This window comes from Cephus cinctus, unplaced genomic scaffold, assembly GCF_000341935.2.
Source record: "Cephus cinctus unplaced genomic scaffold, Ccin1 Ccin1_scaffold0330, whole genome shotgun sequence".
In the NCBI taxonomy this organism is placed as follows: domain Eukaryota; kingdom Metazoa; phylum Arthropoda; class Insecta; order Hymenoptera; family Cephidae; genus Cephus; species Cephus cinctus.
In genome coordinates, this window is record NW_014333027.1 from 832,313 (window position 1) to 844,560 (window position 12,248).

General features: G+C 48.5%; 1 protein-coding gene across 8 annotated transcripts in view; it reads right to left on the reverse strand.

The window, feature by feature from the left end:
* The window catches only part of LOC107266764 (protein Fe65 homolog), a 69,893-nt gene that overhangs the window by 33,065 nt on the left and 24,580 nt on the right, over nt 1-12,248 (reverse strand). Inside the window, exon 1 of one of the 8 annotated variants that reach the window (XM_015737593.2) lies at nt 8,548-9,260. The exons of the other annotated variants lie outside the window; for them this stretch is intronic. Coding sequence (XP_015593079.1) covers nt 8,548-8,569 — 22 coding nt within the window. The 5' untranslated portion in view covers nt 8,570-9,260. Of the gene's footprint in view, nt 1-8,547; nt 9,261-12,248 lie in introns of those variants that run through there. 8 annotated transcript variants of the gene reach the window in all.

Consider the following 12,248-nt stretch of genomic DNA (forward strand, 5'->3'; position numbering starts at 1 on the left):
CCCCCCCCGCCACCACGGTTCCCAACGAAGAAGCACCCAAGTGCTAGAGAAAGCAAGACCCACCCCTCTTGGCACTTTCACGCGGCTCTTATAGGGGTAGTTTCAAGGGTAAGGAAAGAAGCCACGTAAGAAAAAAGAAAAAAGGAAAGCGTAACGCGGCACTAACAAAGAAAGCATCAATCTGATCTCCAACCTTCGAACGACCACGTAGGCGTAGCTACCTATCCAACCCTGAAAATTTACCACAGTCGCCTCTACGTTCCTCGCGTGCTGGCGCGTAATGCCAGTAATCGTATCATAATTATGGCAGGTTATGGGGCATAAACCACCATCCCCCACCCCCCATTTGCTATCTCTCCCTTTCTCCAGCTTCTATCTCTCACCACCTTTCCTTATGGACATTCCCTTTCGGTTTCTACTCACAGTATCTCTGTCTCTATCTCTTCCTCTATCCGCCTCTCCTGCTCTCCAGCTTTATTATGTCTCTTAGGGAACAGAGTGAAAATGCTGAAACGCCCTGTGTCGCATATATATATATATATACTATATCCAGAGTATATCAGAGTAGCTTTCATGTTGGCACTAGTTGCGGCTGCACATCACACGACACTCGCCATACCGTTGACACCCTGTAGTAACGTTAAAGTAATCTTAGAGAAATAAGAGCATGCGGCTAATGTAATTTACTGCCACGTTACGCGCATGCGCAGAGGCTGCGAAACATGTACACCAGAGATAAAAAGAAGATATATACGGCCCGGAGATTGTACGTGGCCTAATTAGGATTTTTGGAGGTTCTTCTTCGGAAAGAAAAATGTCAAGACAAAGAACGACGGATGCTTTTTCGGATATACTAATGTAAATAACGTCGGGGCGTAATAACGTTACGTAATACGAAGTCCCGAAATTTTCACGCGAATATTACCTCGATACGATTTTCTTCATTCTTCCGGCAAGATTGCACGTGATGGAACACGACGCGATAAGCTACAGTTAAACAGGGTAATTTGCCAACTCCGAACGATCTTCTCTCGTTACCATGACATAGAGATAGAGAGTCCTAACTTTACGACATCTCGGAGTATGCACTCGGTACTCTTATTGGCTGCTTGCCTGCGAAGAAGACCTGGTATATTTTGTTAAACGGAAATCGATGTGTCGGCCATGAAGATTGATTATTTTAGATAGTCAGATTAAAACGTAGGTACGCAATCCGAAATCTGATAATTTCGTCGAATGAAAGCTCTGAGCAAAAAATCTTCCTGACAGTTAATATTTCTTCACTGTATATCTTTTACAGTAGCATATTATATGACGTGGTAGTTACACAGAATTACAGGGAACTGGGCTATAGGGTGGACGAAAGATAAAGAAGACAACGATATGCTACGTAGAGATCCTCAGCTCCGAGGCAATTTCACGAAACGACACCTCGCACGAGTTTGCTGGTCGGCGTGCCGATGAAGTTAGGGGAGAGAAGAAGAAAAAGTCGAAACTTGGAAAGTAGACGGTTGGAAGGGGTTAAGGGAGACGCGGGACTCGCGTTAACTTCGTAGACAAAGAAGTTGCGAGTTATCAGCAGAATCGGTGGGCCGACTGAGCTACAGAAAGCAGAAACTTTGTCATCGGGGCTGGGAGGCAGAGCACGGAATTGCGAGAAAGCTCGGATGGTAGGAGAAATATATATAAACAGAAGGCTGAAGACAATACAGGCAGAAGCAGAGGAAATGGAACAGGTGTCAAGCGTCGCGACGCCCGTACAATATATGTATATCCTGCCCCTGGCAAGAGTTTCAGTGATATGACGTCAGGGCTATCTCTAGTTCCGTTCGTACATGTACATGCGCCAGACCAGAATCCCCTGGGAGTGACCAGTGGAGGGGATATTGGGTCAATCGAAATTGGAAATTGGTAGGATTATCGATCATCGAAGGTTCTGATTGGAGGTGATAATTTAGTCCGAGTCGAAGAACTCGTCAAGTTTTCCATGTGCGACGGTAACGAGATCAGTGTACGTTCGGTAGACACTTCCAACTAGGGCTTCAACTAGAGCACGCGCGTTCACCCTCTACGAGCCCCTAGTCATCCTCCCTGCACACCCTCCGAGTACACCTCCTCCGTACAGACCAGGGATAATCTTGTTACTCGCAATACCTGCTCCGTTAATCCCGGCGAGTTCGTCTGCAAACAACAGCCTAATCGTTCTCCAGGGAGATCGATCGAAGAAATCGTTCTGTCTTCGTCTATTGCATTTTTCAACGTATTCGTCCCTCTAATAGCGTAATTAGGGGTTGGCGAGGCGGTCACTCGTCCAGTAGAAAATTTCACTAGGACACTAGGGGCGTCCAATTTTCAAAGTAGTTTGAGGCTTTCAGCATGGAGAAATGGACCCTTGATCACAGAGAAGGAAAGCAGCGATGAAGAGCGAAAACGAGAGAGAGAGAGAGAGAGAGAGAGCAGCTCCCCTGAGAGCAGAGTGCTGTATAATGCAGCGGTTTAATTGTGACCAGGGGATGATCCTAGAGCGGGATTGCGAAGAGGGTCTTCCTCCTCCTGTACAACAGGAGTGAGAGAGAGAGAGAGAGAGAGAGAGAGAGAGAGAGAGAGAGAGAGTGAGAGGAGGCAGAATAGCCTAAGAGAGGCGGGCAACCCTGGGGGCAGCTTACCATTTTGGCTAGACTAACTAAATTCCCGGTGAGAGCATCTGCCATTTCTTCCCAGCGTTATTGCACACAATGGCACAACCTCCGTCCGAGTCAGCCCCAAATTAACGCAAACCGCTTGGAGATATTTTCAGGCCCCGAACCCTCCGTGAACTATGAACTCACGGAACCCCTGGAGACCGCGTATCGTCCAGCAGCACGAATCCACTCTGAATTCGAAACTGCATCCAGCACTCTTTCCTGGTACCTATAGCTATACACGGCTTCGGACACGTGCTCTAGGGCAATGGTCACAACCATCCCGGGAATCGCACCCTTCCGATAGGGGCTGGAAAATGTCCGTGGGGTTAACAAAGAGCCAAAGCATGTACATAGCCAGACATAGGTGTACGTAATAACTGAACACTAGATACTACGAAGATCCTACTCCGCCCCTGCAGTGGGAGTAGCAGCCATGGGAAATAACAAGGGGTTGTAATTTCATTTACATGGATCCAGCCTCGAGGCTGCAACGTTTCGTAGGAATAAAAAGGAACAACCTCAAACAAACGTATTACACTCTATACGTATAGGGTAGCTCGTTTCGCGTGACGAAATGAACCCCCGAGCCTTAAGAATCCTATCGGAATGCCGACCTTACGCTCACCCATATCTCCGCGAGGTTCCCGCTCCGATCTTCAGGACGTTATTGCATACCTGCCTGACTATAGGAGTCGACTCCCGCGGGACCCCCCGCCCCGCCCTTCTACCAGGGATCGAATGTCAGAACGTAATTACACTTCCTTTTTTCTTCTCCTCGCTGTACTCGAGGAGCAACTGGCACAAGACGCACGTAATCGACGCGTCTGCTTCGCGACTAGAGGAACGAGGACAGACAGAGAGGGAGGTACGCTAAGACATCCTTACCCAGGACGAGAGGGTGCGCACGACAGGACACTTAATATTCCACGAGGACGACGTTCCAGGAACGTATTCCAAGGCGTGATATTCATAGCTTCCATTTCCTCGGCCTAATCCTCCAAATTCAACCCCTCGACATTGCCAGCCAGAATCTCTCTGGTCCATAGGCCGCATCGCCGACCGCGAGAGGCTCCTATCGTTTGCATTCTCGGAATACAATTGTCCTGACTTTGGGACCTTGTTTACCGTACGTACATCCCGCCACGTGAAACATCCTCATATCTTTGAACGAAGCCTGAAACAGGAAGTGGGAAATAATTATTGTGTATAGGAAGGAAGCAACCTCAATAATTCAGCTGATCTCAGTACGTCTATAGTAAGGGAATAACTGGACGGGACGGTGTTCCTGGGTCTGGGATGAAGAAAGGGTAGGTAATAATACCCAAGGAAAAAAAAAAAAAAGAGTAACGTGTAATCCAGGTTAGCCAATAAAGAAAGAAGGAATGAGATGTTTCTGGCAGGTGGGACACATAGTTTGCTACGTGAAAATTTCCAAGCTGGGTATCGGGCGACGCCAGCACCCGCGACGCCCGTCGTCCTGAGATATTGTAAGTAGCTATTCTCCTCGTATACCCGTGCACCAGGTGGCACTACAGAGGCGAGTAAAATAATTTAACGTAAATTCGAGGGGCTAAGGGAAACTGAAGCGAGGAACAAAACAAGCCCAAGGAACCCCCTCGGACCATCACCTCCCTCGAGGAGGCGCGACGCTTTACCCTACGCTCTCTCAACGGCTTCCCGGCGGCACGACGAAGACTCCATCCCTGACTTCCTTCAAGCCTGACACTTTTATTCTCGTGGGTGCGTGCTTAGTCATGGCACGGAAGACTCGAAGGAAATAATTTGCCAGGAGAGTCTTTGCAACCTTCCGGTTGATATTCCCGTTATGCAATTAAAGACTCTGATGAATTCCGGTCGACGCGAAGATCTTACTTGGTACTATAACGGAACGTGAGGACCTGGGGATTCTCACTGGAGAAGGAAGACCGAGTCCGAAGTACCCTTTAGCCGCGGCATGGGGCGAGCAGAAAGATTCATAAAATAACAGAACGGTCCAGGGGCCGGGATGGGGAAGTGGGTTGAGGAGGGGAACGGGGGGCAACATATTGCTGGCCATAGCATGTATTATGCATGAGAAGTCGGGGCCCTTTAGAAGCTCTATTAATTCAAGAAACTGTTCCGTTACTTCGCGGCGGTCTGGAAGAAAAAAAAATTTTCAAACCGATGATCCCGAATTCCTTAACAAATTTTACCCCCCTTAGCCTGCCTCTCCCAGCTCGCCCCCTCGTCATCGTACTCGAACAAGCGGTCCGCGGTTTACTAGGGAATTATGTAAAGCCCTAGTAACAGTTTTCGTGACCAAAGACGACAAACATAGAAACACAAGACGGAAAGAAGAAAATAAAGACAGAGCACATCCCACAGTTACGCGGTATACGGAAGACCCAAAGGTGATCATCTACTTTGAAATTCGACGACTTCACTGTATCCCTCTCTGTCTCGCACGCGTAAACTCCAATAAGTCCCATCTCTCTCGCACTCGCGGCAGGTATGGGAAACTGGGAAAAAATCTAAGAAAACCAGCATTCGACGTCCCGTGAAATCGAAGCGAGCGACACGACCAGCGTCGAGACGACGGTTATCCTCCCATTCTCTCCACCACCCCCTCCCCACCCACCGCCACAACAATTCAACTCGAAACTTTCTCATCCCCTTGGAAAAGCGTTACATAAACATTGTCTAGATGCATTCACGTACACGGGATAAAGTCTGGTGAGCCGTGAGCGTCACGCTTATAGCAATAGCGTTGAATAAAGGAGAAGCTCCATACGTAAGGGAAGGGTAGAATGTTGCAAGAGCGGAAAAAAAAGAACGTAGGACGGCACACATGCAACGAGAGTAAAGCGGGCTTGATGCGAAACCGATAATGTCGTCACACGGAAACGGGCTCATATGTATGTAACGCGTTCTACTCGCATGCTCGGTTATGTGAGCTGGGTGAGAGACGGAGCAGGCGTAGTCCCGGACAAATATGTATTAGATTTTTATTTGGTTTAGATATTGCTGGGGGAAGAAGGCACCCGGGGGAGCGACCTTCTGCATTTTACCAACTACACACACCGAGGGGATACTATATGCGATATTTCGCAATGGTGCCTATACGCAAATTTCGTGAGTGTAATTTTTCAACTGTTCCCATTTTAACTTTTTCTCGTCCTCTCTCTCTCGCTCCTCCCTGCTTTCCCCGCTCTTACTCGCGTACTCCGTCACTCGTTCGCTTAAGCCTTACTAGAGGAATTCAGACCCTTCGCTGTTTCGCGTATCGAATGCCTCACCGAAAGCTTAAGCCCATAAAGCCCCTACGCGAAAGAAGCAGCCCTCGTTCGGCAACAATGAAATTTAGCCAATAGGATTTTAAAAGTGCCAGAAAAGCACTCGCGGCTCGTTCTCTCGTGCATCCTAAAGTAGGTATAGCAGGTATACCGAACCTAACCAGCGCGAGCAGTGCTTTTGGTATTAATCCCCAAAGACTAACCCTAAAGGCCTAACAGAAGCGAAGCCCCGAAACGAGTGGCAACAGTAGTAGCAGCGAGATAAAGAAAAGAAGAGAAATAAAGGAGGAGACGTAGGAAGGCGGAGGGCAAGTGATCTCATCTGAAATGCACCCCAAGTACCTCGTCCGTCTCACCTTCCTCGCCATGAATTCGCTAGTGTTGCAGTAGCTATAGGGAGGTGGGACCCACGGAGGTGGCGTAGCGACCCCTGGCCCCGCGCTAACGTCGTATTCAACCCAGCTGAAGTATCGTCGGCGCTCGCCGTGCTCTCCTCAGTAATACGTTTCAGCCGAGCATAATTTATAGACCAGCCCGGATTCGCTAGCCATAGTTGCATACGCGAGGAGCACCGCTAACTGTACGATAAAGGAATTCCAAGGGATAGAGGAGACTATATTGACTACTGAAACAAAATTATTGAAAAAAAAAGAACGTCACAATGAGTACGGATAATGATCGATGGTTATGCCAGTGCATAGGCAGTTTGTCAGAAAGCGATGTGACCAAGGACAGAGTAGATCGCAAGAAGCCGCAAAGGGTACAAAGGTCGTCTCGCCCTTGTTATTATATCGTATGACGTGACTGGAGGTGGTAGCGCCCCACCGAGGGCTGACAGGGTGACAACGGAGAGGGTGGAGAGAACTCGCTAACTTTCAGGTAATTAAGTGCGTCGCAACTTGGTTAAGGTGGTAATTGTGTTTTATAAGGAGGTTCGAGAAGGGTCTTTGAGTTGCATACCTAGGAGGAGGTGGGCTCGCGAAGGGCTGCTTGTATATAAAGGGGGCGTCGCACTTCTTGGGATGCGTAACAGCCAGTGATAAGGACGTTCGCGCCTCCGGAGACGCCGGGACGCTATCACGCGTTTCAAGATGTGGCATGACTGAACTTTGTATAGAGCGTGCATATGTCGATACGTATATATGGTAGGTACTGAAGATGTGTTTTTGGACGTGGCTGTACGCGAAATAACAGGACGACCAAGACATAACAGGAGGAATAGCTTCTCCTTGGACAAATTGGACAAATTGGACAAATCGTATCGCGGAACAATTAGCTAATGCACCGAGGTGCATGGTACGATCGGGAATGCTGCTTTACGAGAAGTCACCCTTACACTCCGCGAAACACCCTCGGTACCCATTCAGCCTTCGTGGAAAGCGGGCTTTCCTGCACGCTATCACTCGGCCAATAATTGCAGACCATAAAGTGCAGTCCCCATCGCATCGACGTTGCACACTCTGGCTTGGCCGGTTGCCTGCCTGGTATTCTGCTATTCAGCCATGTAGGAATGGCTGAATGCTACCGACCGCATCGCCTTCGTATATCGTTTTCTTTTTCATTCTACGTCAGAACTGCCATAGACAGGATACAGTCGATTTTAGCACAGGCTCTGAAGAGTTACCGGGTGGTCGTTATCAATGGGTATTATTTTCAAGTGAAAGCTTCAAAGGAAATAATGTCTGGACCCAGTCCACGTGTCAGGACTTTCTCACGTCTCATCCCTGTCCAAGGTCAACCCTTGGCACACCTAGCACTAAACCCTTCGCGTTTTGGCATCCTTCGCACCCTTCTGGTGAGTCACGAGTAAGGGGCGGACTTGTCACGAAGAAAAATATTAAAGACTCTCCTAATAGCGTCCACGAGACCCTTTCGACTCGGGGAGAGCCTTTTTTCCATGAAATTTTTAGCTACCGTGAGGATAACCTAAAAGTCAGAATATTCTAAGTGGATGGGATGTAAAAGTTATCGGGGATGAGAAAGTCGAAGGAGAGACAAAGATGAAGAAGAAGGAAGTCTTACGCACTGACGAGTAACAACAATCGAATATCCGTTCCTGAGATCAGCAGGGACTGCCGAGTACTCGTACGGATGATCAAAAGCTCATTTCGCATCCACGTCGCTAACGAACTCGGCCAAACTGTTTCTGAACATTGCACAATGCTTACACAGAGGGACGCTTCGATGCAATAATTCGAAAGTAAACTAAAGCTCGAAGATGAATCGAAAGAACGGTCGCGTAACGACGAATGCCGAATGACGAATGAATAATCCCGCGAAATGAATAATTTACTTCATCTTGCAATTTGTCGCTGACATCGATCGTCCACTGTCGCCGTTTCGCGTGCCACTCAAATTCACAAAGCGTAGCTCCCCGTGCGTCACGCGATCCCTATTTTCGTGCAATCCATGTATCTGGTCAGGGTCGCATGACAGGGGAGCAAAACCCCAGAGAGAGAAAAAAAGGGACTGGTATACATAAATTTTTCGACCGTCTACATTATCAAATCAAAGACAACTAGATAAGAGAGGGAACAATGATGGAATGATAAAAATAAGATTGTCAAGCTAAATTCAGAAAATGAACTTACGATTAACTCCGTGAAGTACCATAGTGAGGCTCGTTGCTTTACGTTGCCGTGTATCTGGCTATTCTGATGGAGGTTCGTATAAAGGCGAATCCCCAGTGCGTTAGCTCATCGTTCGCCACGAGAATATTCGACGATGCACGATATTACAGTCGAAGCCGAAGCTATGAAAACGGAACCTGTTACATAGCACAGCGACAGGCATACAGAAAATCGCAACGCGTTTCGCTGTAACGGTCGCGAGTGATCGACGCGATGAAGCAATCCATGAAAAGTGCCTTGAATAATATCAATAAGAAAGGTGACGTGCGACTTATCTGTTTCGAAATTAAGATGCGCTTCTGTGAATACGATTTACGGCAGTAGACATAACAAAGCCCGAAGTTTTAAGAGACGTAACCTTCTCCCGACGCGACGAAGAAGCCGAAAATTATCTCACTGGTGATTGACAGATCGCAACAGTAAAAACTCTCCTTTACAAGATCAACTCAATCTCTCTCTCCTCTCTCTTTCTCTCTCTCTCTCTCTCTCACCCAACTCTCAGAGACTCTCTAGACTAAACCCCAGAGACTCTGGTCTGTCAGTACCTCCCGTTCGACGAAGTTTCGCGAACGATCGTTATTGCAAATGCATCCAAGCGCTCGTCCTCGCGTTAAGTACTAATAAAGACCAGAAGACGTTCGAATGTCGCGAGCGTCGCAGTGACTGGTGAGCGTCGTGTTGCCCCCTCTCGCCCGTGCCGCACCGTACCATAGCTCAGAGGTTGGTTTAGGGGAGGGCGAGCTCACGTGACCCGACGTCCGCCAATGGCGTGGCCCGACAACGTCATTCGAGGGGTGCTCAACTCGCGGGGATGATTTGTACGTATCGTAGACGCGTGCAACAGGGATATTCGAGAATTTCTCTAGGTTATCCACAAAGTCCATAGGGCAAGAACGGATAACCACGCAAACCGTGTCCTAGGAGAGATACCGCCGAGACTTCCAGACCTCGAAGGTTGTCGTATGGGGAGGTTGTCCCGTGCATTGGAATGAATCGTCCCGTATCGTCCCACGCTTTCAATATAATTTCTCGCCTGAGAACACGTCGGCTCATTGGAAAAGACTGGACAGTATGTGCACGATCGATCACTCGGCGACCAGCGGATTCGAGAGCAGCGCAATACACGGCCATTTCGATCGTCCGCTAATTCGATTTGCGATATACGCCGTACACTACACGTATCGGTTTTTCCGTCGTAACACAAAAGCGAACTCGCGTCACTCGAGTCGCCCCATACCTCAAACTCCCACGAATATCACCCAGATCACTATATCTATATGGTTTACGTATATTATCTCTGTATGGAATCGTTAGATAAAGTGTCTTTAGCGACGACGTCTATCGAAACCCCCGGGGAGCCTTTATGGTTATGAAAATCGCAGGGCGTTTTGATGGGGACGTGTAGCCGCGACGAAGGGTTGTAATCCGTATCCGGGACTAAAGGGAGTACAGTGAGAATGGTCAGGCACTCCGACGCTCGTAAACAGATAGGGAAGCTGAATTTTACGCGACTAGGTAAAACCGTCCCGTGTACGTATCTGTCGGTATGGGCCTGATTATCCTTTTTATGGTAAGCGTGAAAGTGGCATCGGCTAAACGGATGGGAAAGGGTGAAATTTCCCGGTCGTATACCACGCTCGACGGTTTCTACGGAAACGGGCGATATTAAAGCCAGAGCTTTTCCGCGGCGAGACGTGTTGCCAGGAAGTAGGGAAGCATGTAAACTAAGCAGTCAGGGTAACGTTGTACATGCACACAGCACGAGAAACGTATTATCGCGCTGGAGATACGTAACTGGAGCTCCCCGGAAAAGCTGACGTTGACTAATAGCCGAGAAAATATCGACACGAAACGAGACACAATCGATCGAGCCAAATAAAAATGAGGCTTAAGGGTCGAGCCCAAACAGTAGGAATAACCGATCCGGACGAGGAAAATACAGGTAATTTCCAGACTACGTATAACTGACATAAAGGATGAAAAATCGTGATCAATGGACATCGTCACCTCTACAGAGTAATGTCGTAAAAAGAAAATATCCATTTCCAAATTACACAAGTAAACGTACGAGCTCGGTACGGGGAGGCTATCAATATAAATTAGCCTATATAGCCAACAATGCAAACCCACGCTATAAACACGAGCCCGTCGACGACGTAGGCGTTGCCGTGAAACTCTCCATTAGGCTGGTCGAGCGTGCGTCATCGCGCAGAGACCAGAGCTGACGAATACGGTCGTTCTTAAGAGCCACAGTACCAACGCAACTCTCGACCAATCCTACAACGTGTCCACGGATATTCACGTTGCGTTGTCAGTCTATAGTTGCCTTCTCGAGACTCTGCGTTAACGAGTGCGACTAGCCCGTAAAAAAAACCACGTGCGCCCCAATTCCTTCGTAAAGAATTAAAAGCCAGATGAACTCAGGAGTTAACGGAACGAGCGTTAAAAAGGACTTTGAAAACGTGTGACGGCGGTCAAAGGGAAAAGTCAAAAAGTACAAACAGCCGCATTCGTCCGACAGAAGTATTCCAGTTTCCACGTAACGATTGCCGGAAAGGCCGCGTGCAGGTATAACGACGACCGCGAGAAAGGTGACGCGGGTAAGGCGCGAGTATGTAATTAAAATCGTATTTCAACGTTTAATAACGTCGACGCCATTTAATGCGAAAGCCATCCCAGCGGGCAGCGAGCATTAAGCCGTACTTTCAAAAGCACACCAGCATTCCCTGACCGAACCGGCCACTCGAGTATCCCCGCCGTAGCTGCTGCACTGCGAAGTAAAATTGTCGCCGACTTCTTGCCGGCGGCCGTCGGCACGCTTTTCCCGGTTCGCAAACTCGACCACGGCCATAAAGTATTGCGAGACGTAAGATCGTTAAACTACCGTCCAACCAGCCGAGCTGTATACACGTGACTGGTACTTCCGCAGATTAATTTTTTCCCCATCGATCCCCCCCTGCACCCTATACCCGCCAGCGTCCCTTGGAGCCTTTCGAAATTCGATAACCTGTACCAAGATGCCAATCCAACCGGGACCCGGATGACTGTCCCAAAGGGTTGCACCACTAAAATACACGAACGCGCAATTTGGCGACTACGAGCCGCGAATTCGACAGGTTGACCGCGCCGAAAATTTACGACCCACTGGGGGCCGTATCCCTGGCAAACGTTAAACGCATACGTGAGGACAAATCATAAACGATCGCACCGCTCCATCCTGATACCGGCTAACACGACGGGACGCCATCATGTCGCGTATCGCTATTCACCGCGGAGTAAAACTACTCCCTTTAATATTCTCTCGAAATTATCACTAAATTCATGTATACAAAAACATCCTATAAACATACATAGAGTATAGTCCCACTGCCATTACCAGATGGAGCAAGAGTGACGAGGATACAGCAGAATCCTTTATTTGATCTGCAATCGATGCCCACGTGAGACACCTAGCGCGTCAATCTTGTACCAAATCATCAGAATGCAGGCGACGTCTGAGCATCGCGACGATATTGCTGATAGCGATGCTTCTGATGCTTTGGGAGTAATTTAGCGTTTAATGAGGCAGAGCAGATGAGGGAGAGAGTGGTTTGCCACTGTGGGTGAGCTACGACGTTGGCGTCGGTAGCGTCGACGTCTAGGACGCTAGACGGGGGTGGGGG